At 50.3% G+C, this 11,165-nt stretch overlaps 1 protein-coding gene across 2 annotated transcripts in view; it reads right to left on the bottom strand.

The window, feature by feature from the left end:
• The window catches only part of bmp16 (bone morphogenetic protein 16), a 10,768-nt gene extending 8,418 nt beyond the window's left edge, over positions 1–2,350 (bottom strand). The window contains exons 1-2 of one of the 2 annotated variants that reach the window (XM_056283954.1): positions 2,295–2,350; positions 975–1,058 (exon numbers count right to left, since the gene is read on the bottom strand). In XM_056283954.1, coding sequence (XP_056139929.1) covers positions 975–1,058; positions 2,295–2,317 — 107 coding nt within the window. In that variant the 5' untranslated portion in view covers positions 2,318–2,350. Of the gene's footprint in view, positions 1–974; positions 1,059–1,499; positions 1,708–2,294 lie in introns of those variants that run through there. The other variant, XM_056283956.1, reaches the window with a different exon arrangement.
• Positions 2,351–11,165: the final 8,815 nt, after the last annotated feature.

The following is an 11,165-nucleotide window of genomic DNA, read 5'->3' as shown; positions in this document are numbered from 1 at the left end:
ACGCAGGGTCCTCTGCCAAGACAAGTCTGTTCCCCAGGGAGGAATGGAGTAGCCCAGACCGGACTCTTCCCTCCGTACCGGGGACCAACCACAACACAGCCACGACAATCCCCGCTCGGTGCGACATCGGCGAGTAGCACGCGTATGCGCGCACGCGCACGCACAAGTACACTCACTCGTACACGCGCGGGCACGCGCGGAAGCGCTGTCTTGAGTGTTGCGTGTGTGCGACGTGACGCTTCGCATCAAAACCTTCTGTCAGTCTGAGCGATCACGCGTCCCCCCCCCCGCCTCCCCCCCCTCCTCTTTCCCTTACTTTTTCAGTGCCCCCCCTCCCCCCGCCCCCCCCCCATCCAAAGTTCTGCATATGTATTTGACTTTAACGGAGGCCTTGCTCACGTTAAAACATCACAAGCGCCTGAGTGGAAACACTGACAAATCCGACCCGTGACTACCGACGGCTCGGAGACTCGTCTCACGGACGTCCCGACGGCGCTCAAAGCAAAGCGAATTACGGAAAAGAGGGAACCCCCCTCCCCCCCCCCCCCCCACAGCTCTGCTTTTCACATTAAAGCTGCTAAGCATTGACACCGAGGACCAATTCATATGCTGCTGCTGCAGGGGGGGGGGGGGCGACACGATGTCCTTTGAGCTCGTAACGGGCGCGTTATTCTCGGACCCCTCGCTTACGTTACAACACACCGATTGTGCAACGCGGCCCGCCAGCTGTGTGTTTATGTGCGTGTTGCATGTGTGTTCTCCCCAGAGCAACTAATGCTTTCACCAGTCTGCTTCCCCCTGGCCGGGCCGGGCCGGGCCGGGCCGGGCCGGGCCTGGCCGGTCCGGTCTGACACACGCAGAACTTTGTACATGTGCATATAATTGTATGCGAATCTGTGCGCGCGCGTTGCACACGTGTGCGTCAGTGGCACACACGGAGAGAGTGCGTTGAGTGGGGGTTTTGAAGTACTCACGTCCAGGTGTGGTAGGATATGTGCAGAGTCCATGGTTTATCCTTGAGCTCCAGTGTTAGGGTCCCTCGTCTCTCACTCCCGCTGCTGTGGACGCAATGGACAGAGCAGACGCGTCACTACTCTCTCGCTCTGTCTCGCCCTGTCTGTCTGTCTCGCGCTCTGTCTGAAACTTTCCTCAGTATCTCGCGCCGTCCCCGCTTCCCTAGCCCTGCCTCTGTCAGAACAGCCAGCGTGCGCGTCTCCCGTGTTTCCTCACTGAGGGGACTGTGGGTGAAGCTGCGCTCTCCATGGCTTGCCCTTGTGCTGCTTCCACTTTTCTCTCTCTCTCTCTCTCTCTCTCTCTCTCTCTCTCTCTCTCTCTCTCTCTCTCTCTCTCTCTCTCTCTCTCTCTCTCTCTCTCTCTCTCTCTCTCTCTCCACCCCCTCCCTCCCCCCCCACCCCCGCTCAACTTCTCATCCTGTTGTCAGTTTCAGATAAGCAACCTCTTCAAAAAAATATCCACTGGCTTCCCCATGCCTGCCTGACCTCTTCTAGTGGGCAACTCCCTTTCCCCGTCGCCTGCGCTTCCACCGCCGCTCGGCGAAGAGCCCACCGGCGCCGCTCGGTGACTGGGAGCCGGGCGGAGGGAGACGAAGCAGCGGCTCTGCCTGTTTGTCTGTCTAGGAGTATGAATGGCAAATATTCCCTCTTGCCCCGAGCTTCCTTAGTGTGTGTGTCTCTCTCTCTCTTTCCCTTCCCCTCCACTCTGTTTCTCCCTTTTGTATCTCCTCCCCTTTCCTCACCCCCCCCTCTCTCTCTCGCTCCCTCACTTTTTTTTGTGTGTGTGCCTTTTCTCTACTATACGGAGTGTCCAGCTGGTAAACTCAGTTTAACTCTAATTGACTTTCCTGGCCATTTGGATCCTCCCTGGTAGTGATGTCAATTAGACCACCCCCACTACATTCACAAGCTTTTATCTCCCCTCTCTCGCTCTCCCCCCCTCCCCCTTTCGCTGTCTTTCGTTCTGCCTCTATCACTGTGTCTCTCTTTATCTGCCCCGTCTCTTCTCTCCCTCATAAACACACATAGGCACACACAGCAAACACAAACACAAGCAGAAGCGGCAGTAGCACAAACAAGTGCTTGCACAGCACACACACAAGGATACACACACATACACACAGACACACACATGCACACAGACACACACACACACACAGACGCACACAAATGCACAGAGACACACACAAATGCACACAGACAACCTGTTACATCCAGCAGAAGGTCAGCAGCATGCAGGAGCAGACTGATCATTTTCCATTGTTGCCTAGACAAACTCACCCTCCGGTTTTCACTGGCACCATTTTACTTAGCGGCCAGCATGTTCTCAGACAATAACTCCCTCATTATAAATACATGGGCCTATGACACTGAATAAGAGCAAACAGATTCTGTTACAAGAAAAAGGCATGAATGGATGACTCACAGCAGCCCGCCGTGAAGTCACTGCAATTGAGTTTCGTGATTGGATGGGAGGAGTTGATAAGAAAGGAGAGGAAAAAAAAAAAGAGGCCGGCTGTACTTCTCCACTACGTGTTGAAGCAAGGTGCATCTGTCCTTCCAGCAGCGGGCGGGTGGCTGGGGAATTTGTATTCATGGGGCAGGCCCATGAGGAAACGTCTCTTTAGGATGCATCATCTCACATATTAGAGCTCATCTGGAGAATCACTTGCCCCCCCCCTCCTCCTCCTCCTCCTCGTCATCCACCACCACCACCTCTTCCTCCCCCCCATTCCACTCCTCCCCTCTGTCCCCTCCACTTGCTCTTCTCCTCCAATCTCCTCCAAACGCCTGCGCGTGCGTGCACGTGCATGCGCACGCACGCACGCACACATATACACAACTAATTCATCCATTCATCTGATAAATTGGCCTGGCTTGGAAGAGAAACTTCAGATGCCCCCCCTCCGCCCCCGCCCCCCCACACACAAACTACGCCTCTGCCATTCATTCTCTCTTGAGCGTACGTACAGATACTCATTCAAAAAAAGTTCGTCACTGCGGCGGCCTCCTCTCTCCAGCCGAGCCTCACATTCTCCAAGGACCTACACTGTCAAACACTTAGTGAAGCTGTTTTTTTTCTTTCAATAAACTTGTGTATTAATATTTAGCGAAACTTTGAAATTGTCCATTTGACACAGATTTATGGTTTTTCCAACACCCCCCCCCCCCAAAAGCAACAGCGAAGCAAATACCAAACTCCTACAATTTACTACTGCATCATATTTTACACGTGAGGCAGCGTGGTAAAATAATGTGTACGGGACGGGGGGGGGACGGGGGGGGGGACATCTTTCACTCGGACAGCAAATTGAAGCACATAATGTTGGCAAGCCCCGCTGAAGCGTCTCTCCAGCAAAACACCGACCGTCTACCAAATGCAGGACGCTGGCACGCGAGCAACAAGAGAATGCTCTTCTTTTGGGGATCGGAACAATTACATATAACAGTACATATAAACTATGTGCACGATAGTCTTAAAGACCTCGTCCACCATCGTTTGTCATTGCTGTCCATCATGTGGGCCCTCCAACAACGTGCCGGCTCCTGGACTTTCATCGTTATTTCCCAGCAACAGTATTAGCAGGGCACGTGGGTTCAGCTCCCTGGGCTCCTTAACTACTGGCTGCTTGAGGACGGTGGCGATTGGACCACGTTCTCGGCTGAAAACGAACGCAGGTCACGCTGAATAGGAGCGCCCAGGCCCGAAAATGTAAAGCCAGGGTGTCAAATGTGTGACCATGCACAGGCAGAAAGAAAACTGACCCCGTCCGAGCCGCTGAGCCGCCGTCACAGCTCGGCCGGCGGCCCCGCTGCAGCCGCTGCGGTGAGCTGCCATTTCCAAGTGAGCAGTGATCCCAGCCTCCAGGTTTCCCATCCTCTGGAAAAGCTGTCGGCTGCTTGTCCCACTGACTTCCGACGGGGGTGGAGGAGCTTTTAAAATAATACCATACCGCCCTCTCAACAGGCTGTCCATCCATCTTGCACCCGAGGCTTCCCACATCCATACCTCACCATCCCGCTATGGAGACAAGCGTGCGAGGCATTTCCAGAGAGGCGGGGACTGAGAAATCCAGGATTCCTCCTCACTCATTCTCCCTTCTGCTTTTCCTCTTCTTTGTTTTTTTTTAACGTTCTTCTGTGGAATTCTCAGATCGTCACACGATGGGCCTCGCACACACTGATTGACGAGGTCCCCGGTCATTCAGTCGTCAACCTGGTTGCTTTCGTGCGCTGCATCAATATCGTCCTTATATCGTCCTTAGTGAGGTGTTGAAAATTTCTGTGAAATGGCCAAAAATACAGTGGTGTTTGGTTGGGTTTCATTTGTCAGCAAATAATTCTCGCACACACACACACACACACATCATGTCACCCTATACTTGTGGGGACCCCCTCATTGACTACATTCATTCCCTAGCCCTTAACCCTAGCCTTAACTAAGCTGTTGTTGCTGTTGTTGTTAACCCATGTCCTAACCCTAAAATATACCCTTTTCATCATGGGGAGCCATAAAATGTCCTCACGAGGTAGGTGGTGTCAGGTTTTTCTATCTGAATGGGGACATTTGACTCCATTAAGATAGAAAAACCTCACAAACACACACACGCACACATTGTTCCATGCAGACATAGTAAGTACCTCTTGGGTGATAGTAGGAGAATTTATGAGCCTCTCTCCCCCCCCCTGTGATAAAGTAACTAGCAAGCTGTCCAAACCCAGGGTCTTATCTGCTTCCAGCTAGACACCTGTTTGCCCAGGTTTTCCCCTCGCGTTACACTGTGTCTTAACACTCCGTGAAACGGACCCTTGATGTTGGCTTACAAGCAACAGAGTGATAAAAAGATTGTGTCTGAGTAGAGAAGAAGTTGCAGCAATGACTTTATTTATGTCCGTTGCCTTGTCAGAAACTTGACTGTACGCAGACTCTTTCTCCAGATGCCTCCAAAGTGCATCAGCAGGACCTGAAATGTTCATTACCCTAAGCCTTATTTCACCGTGCCGGTGGCGTTGACACTGATAACTAGCTTACGAAAGCCACTTGTTAACCTCCTGTATCAAGAAGTAAGCCTCATATACTAAGCGTCTAAAAATGCGGTTTTATAACAAAACTGCTCAGATGTTCAGTGGCAGTCACTTTCAGAGAAACACGTCAAGAAGCAGAAAGCGGCGTCGGTGAGGGAACTCGTGTTAAGGTGGTGGAGGCAAACACCTTAAGTGAAACAGCACCAAAATCTGCTCAGTCACATTGCGCGGATAAAATGTGCTCAACGATGCGTAAGGAAACAAACAAATAAAGCAGACAAAACCCCCCACAACTTGGCAACGAACGTCATCACAGTCCGAGCAATTGCTACCATAGCTAAGATCAACATAAACCCGGCGTAATGCAAAGGGGTATTTAGCAAGGTCATAAAAACAATGGAGCCTAATGATTGCCTCGTCCGTAATCCTCTGCCAAAATTGAATTTTCTTCTGAACGGTGAGTCAGAGAACAGTGAGTCATAAGAGATGTTCCCCGGCCCCCCAAATAAGCAAAGAATGATGTTCAAACACTTAATATGATCTATGCCCTCCTTGCCTCACCAGTGAAGAGCCTCATTGACAGATGTAAACGGCTGCTGCAGTCATTTTTGGGATGACCTTACATTTGCTGTCAATGTGTATGATATATAGTTGTGTCCTTTCCCTCATCTCAAACTTTTAACTTAACTTAAAGTGTGTCTGTGCAGAAGCTATGACGTTCTCTCTACCAAGTTCTCCATCTTCACAACAACGATGATTAGTGTAATGTTTCGTACTGCCGGATGAGGGGGGGGGCGACTACTATATTACCCAAAATGCACTAACCGGATGTAGCGAAGTCGTTAACGTAACGGGACCACGCGGTCTACCACGAGAGTAACTAGCAGGATGAAATTTAAACGAGCAGAAGAATCAAACTCCCAGACAACCGAGTGTACCTGGCATTATTCTTCATTAGACAGACAGTCACAACATGGTGTCAGAAGTGGGATGGGCCGTTGCATTCCACAATGCAGAATTTCTAGTTTACTGACTTGTTCTTGTACTTGCCTACCAAACTGCAGTAACCGTTTACTTTCCGTGCATGCCCCCCATAGCCAGTCAGCTTACGGTTGTCAGTCATTACTGTTGTGCTGGGCCTGATTTGGCAAAGTCTTTGGCGGGTATCAAATTCGCTTGTGCACATGTATCCAACTTAGATGTCAGTTTTCGATTCTGTGGTCCCAGTCCTATGTCTGCAGATACGCTTTCCTCCACTTTCTCTGTTGTAACACCGTCTACGAACAGCTCCGAGTCAAAATACTCAACATCTTCCTCAACCGTGTGCACGTTTAGGTGCCCTGTTCTAGTTGGAGTGTGAGTCTTGGATTTACATACTGTAAACTACTAATAAGACACGTTAGTCCCTAGCTAACGGGTCTGACCCTTTAGCCGAGCGGTTAGTGGTGTCGCCTTGTGGTGCAGTACACATCGTATCGAATCCCGCACCGGGCAAGAAAATAACCGGTTACATTGGTGGCAGCAGTGGGATCCGGAAGTGTGCAGATCCTCAGAAGTCTCTTCGGAGCGCGGGAAGAACTAAGCGCGAGGGCGCGCTTCCGGGGAGGGTGACGACTGTAAGCTACTAATAAGACACGTTAGCCCCTAGCTAACGGGTCTGACCCTTTAGCCGAGCGGTTAGTGATGTCGCCTTGTGGTGCAGTACACCCCGTATCGAATCCCGCACCGGGTAAGAAAATAACCGGTTACAGTACTCTTGCAAAGTGCTTGAATTTTCTGCATTTTAAGCACTGCTGGGCATTCAGTTTGCTTGTTGTGGTGCCCTCCACATGCACCACAGGTTTTGCTATACAGCTTCTGGCCTTCACTTGGCCTGCTAACGTTAGCATTGCTAATACTTTTCACTGTGCCCGACTTTCCGGCCTTACGGTGTACCGCGTGAACTTCACGGCTCTCGTTAGCCGTGGCTTTTAGCTGCACTAGCTAGCTTGTAGGAGCGGGCTATATCGATTGCTGTATCCAGCGTTAGCTCTGGTCCCTGACTAAGCAATTGTTAGCGCACTCAAGGTGAGTTGGTAGCAAATATTATGCGGTCCCTGACCATCTCGTCACTATTTGCACAGTGGCAGTCCTTAACGAGCAGTTTGAGCTCTGTTACAGATTGCTCACATGACTCACCACTCGCCTGCGGCTTCTCGTGGAATTTGTACCTGGCAAAGACGGGGTTAGCTTTCGGCGTGAGGTACGCTGAAAGCCCGTCGTAGTACGTGTTTTTTTAACACTTAAGCATCGCCCTCCGTTAATGTCCAAGTATTACGCATGTCCCTTCCTTTGTCCCCGATCCACAGCAGGAGACAACTGCGTTTGTACTCCTCCGTTTTTCTCGAGTGGGCCCGTAAACACGAGCTCGGCATGTTTGAATCGCCGCCACGTGTAACAATAGTATCGTTGTTCCTAGTTTGTTGTTCCGGGGACCAATTTGAGTGTGACACAGTACAAGAGTAAGCTGGCTAGAGCTGAATGTAATGTGCAGTGTGTTTATGTTAATAAAGACATAACTAACTAGCTAGCAAACGTTAGCTACCGGTAGCTATTATTAGCTAACAATGCTAACGTCGGGACTACTGGACCAGTGGTTAGCTAGCTTAACGTTAGCTAGCTACCTATCACTCCCGCACTTTTGCCCACCTCTCTAATACAGAGATCCTCCACTTACCAAATCCCACTTTAACCCCTGGACATAAGTAAGCAAGTTCCAAGTTCTTCAACTGTCCATTCTGTATAGTTTTAAGAAGAACAGAACCGAATGAACACCGCCTATCAGGTAGGTTGGATGATTCCCAGTCCATCCGCGGGGTAGGGACACCGAAAGCTTCCAGGAGAGACTCTGGTCTGATGGGCGTTCAGGTGCCACGCCGTCTTGGGGTCTCCGCTGTACTGAGCCAGGCCAATCTGGACTCTATCCTGGACTAGATCCTGGCTAGCTCTACGGCCCTTAAACAAGGCAATACCGAGGCCATACTACCCTCTACCCACACTCGAGGATGTGACTTCCAAATTGGCAGGGGCAAAATACGCCAGCGAGCTACTGGGCCATCAAGCTCAGTGAGGGGTCAATCAATCAATCAATCAATCAATCAATCAATCAATCAATCAATCAATCAATCAATCAATCAATCAATCAATCAATCAAGTCATCGCTGCTCACTACCTTTAACACCGTATTTGGGCGATACCGCTTTCTCAGGCTCCCTTTCGGTATTGTGTCTGCTCAGGACGAATTCCAGCAGGAAGATGGTAGGTGGAAACCAGTGGTGGATCTAGAGATTTTTTCCTGGGGTGGAAAAGGGGTGGCAAGACTGTGTCCCAGAGGTGGCAGCTGCCACCCCTTGCCACCCTGTAGATCCGCGCCTGTGAGGGGGGGGGGTTCTAAATCGGCGACTTCTGTTTGAGATGAGTTTGGTGCGGGTCTCATTGACCTTCACCATGCATGTACATAAAATATACTTTAAAAACATATTATCTGATTTATAAATGGGGTGGCAACAGGGGTGGCAAGACTGTGTCCCAGAGGTGGCAGCTGCCACCCCTTGCCACCCCGTAGATCCGCCCCTGGAGGAAACCAGCAACGGTCACCCAAGCTGCAGAAACTCCACGGAGCTACCACATCGAAACCAGCGATGGACAGACCTTCAGACGCAACCGACGGCACCTTCTCGACACCCGAGAAGACAAACACACACACACAACACACGGCAGCCTGACATCAACGAAGATGATCAGGTCACTGGACAAGGGGAACAGGAACCTCACCACGGTTCTGTGGGCGAACCAAATTACTCTGAGCCTCGTTCCACACGAAGTATGGCCGTGTCATTAAGCCAAGGCAAGTCCTTGACTTATAATTGATTGAAAAGGGTGTGTAGGCGGATCGCTGCTCTAAGGGGAAAAAAAGAGAAGGAAAATGTTATGTAAGAACAATTTGCCTATTATGTGAGGTTTACTACTGTATCCTGGTGTGGAAACAGTTTATTATTTGTTATATCAGCTACTGTTTACTTAAGTTCAGGATGCAGGTGATGCTACAAGACAGTTGGATTATGTGTCTTTTGTATGTTTGTGCTGTAAACTACTAATAACACCCGTTAGCCCCTAGCTAACGGGTCTGACCCTTTAGCCGAGCGGTTAGTGGTGTCTCCTTGTGGTGCAGTACACCCCGTATCGAATCCCGCACCGGGCAAGAAAATAACCGGTTACATTGGTGGCAGCGGTGGGATCCGGAAGTGTGCAGATCCTCAGAAGTCTCTTCGGAGCGCGGGAAGAACCGGGGAGGGTGACGACTGTAACCTACTAATAAGACACGTTAGCCCCTAGCTAGCGAGTCTGACCCTTTAGCCGTTACAGCATCTTTCATAAGTTTTTGTCAGCATTTTTTTTAAAAACGTCCTTATGTTGTGTTCTACAAACAAAGGGGAGAATGGTTGGCTTAATGTTAGTTTTCACAGTTGTAACTTAATAAAATAAGATAAATATTTGTACAAACCTGCCCACATACAACCAGAATGTCCATCGGTGTCCTCGTCACTTTAATTTCGACCAAGCGTCAAGTCTTCAGCAGACCTTCAGGCTTTGCTTCGTGTATTTCCCCGGTGTTGAAATCAAGTACATATAAATATCAGGAAACTGGATTTGTGGCCAGATGTTAATGTCCATGGACCACTGGTTATCTGCTAAACTGTACGGGTCACTGTCGAGTCCAACTTCCTTTTAATTTAAGCAGGTAATCTTGCGTTATAATCCCGGTTCCCTGCTAGAAGCAGCCATGCTGTGGCGTTTTGCCCCTCACGGCGACTGAGTGTTACCTCCAGCTAGGTCGGGGGTCCGTACAGACACAATTGGCTGTGTTTGTGGGTGGGAAGCCAGATGTGGGTATGTGTCCTGATCGCTGCACTAGCACCTCCTCTGGTCGGTCGGTCATGGCGCTTGATCTGGGGGGGGGGGACCTGGGGAGAATAGCGTGATCCTCCCACGCGCTACGTCCCCCTGGTGAAACTCCTCACTGTCAGGTGAAAAGAAGCGGCTGGCGACTCCACATGTATGGGAGGAGGCATGTGGTAGTCTGCAGCCCTCCCCGGATCGGCAGAGGGGGTGGAGCAGCGACTGGGACGGCTCGAAAGAGTGGGGTAATTGGCCAAGTACAACTGGGGAGTAAAAGCTGACGGGGTGGGGGTGGGATGGGGTTTCAGGAGGAAGGTTTCGGGCATACAATGATGGAAAACTCTTGTAAATATGTGAGATCGGTTTTGCCGTAAGTATCCGGACCATGTGCTCGAGTCAGGCTCGAGGCAAGTCTCCTCCTCTGTAGACTATAAATAAGCCGGTAACGTGGATGATGCGAAAGACAAAGGTTACAGAGGTGATGGTGCACCGATCCCACACGCTGCACTGAATGAAGGGGGAATACAGCGAGCACAATGAGTTAGGTCACTAAAGCAATCATAGATAAATCTGCTTACAAATGACATTATATTACGAGCCGTAGTCATGGGGACAGAAGTGCGTAATGCGTCTTTATAACGTACACTTCAGGGATAGTGTCCGGACAAATACTTGCTTAGTCTCCAGTCTCTGGTAGACTTTGAGAACAAGACTGGAGTTAGGCCTCGGAGGGGAATGACACTGCAAAATAAGTGAAGGGGATGATTTGGAGGTGTTGCGTGCAGGGAAGGACAATTGGATGTTGATGAGAGAGAGAGAGAGAGAGAGAGAGAGAGAGAGAGAGAGAGAGAGAGAGAGAGAGAGAGAGAGAGGAGAGAGAGAGAGAGAGAGAGAGAGAGAGAGAGAGAGAGAGAGAGAGAGAGAGAGAGAGAGAGAGAGAGAGAGAGAGATGGAGGCAGAAGGAGGCAAAGACCAAGTTTCATTAGCGGATCACCTGAAGTAATTCACTCGACAGGAGGGCTGCAAGTCCCCGGCAAACGTGTAGAGATAGGCAGGGGCTCAGCTGGCTGAGGCACAGCTTCAGACTACACACAGACATGGAGACACAGTCACACAAACAGGGTCGGACATTTTGCATTCAATGGCGAGGAATTCCAAAGTGCATTTTTGCGGCGATAAGATTCCTTT

This window comes from Lampris incognitus, chromosome 7, assembly GCF_029633865.1.
Source record: "Lampris incognitus isolate fLamInc1 chromosome 7, fLamInc1.hap2, whole genome shotgun sequence".
Classification (NCBI taxonomy): domain Eukaryota; kingdom Metazoa; phylum Chordata; class Actinopteri; order Lampriformes; family Lampridae; genus Lampris; species Lampris incognitus.
The sequence above is the reverse complement of the archived record's forward strand: the minus strand, read 5'-3'. Positions and strand labels throughout refer to the sequence as shown.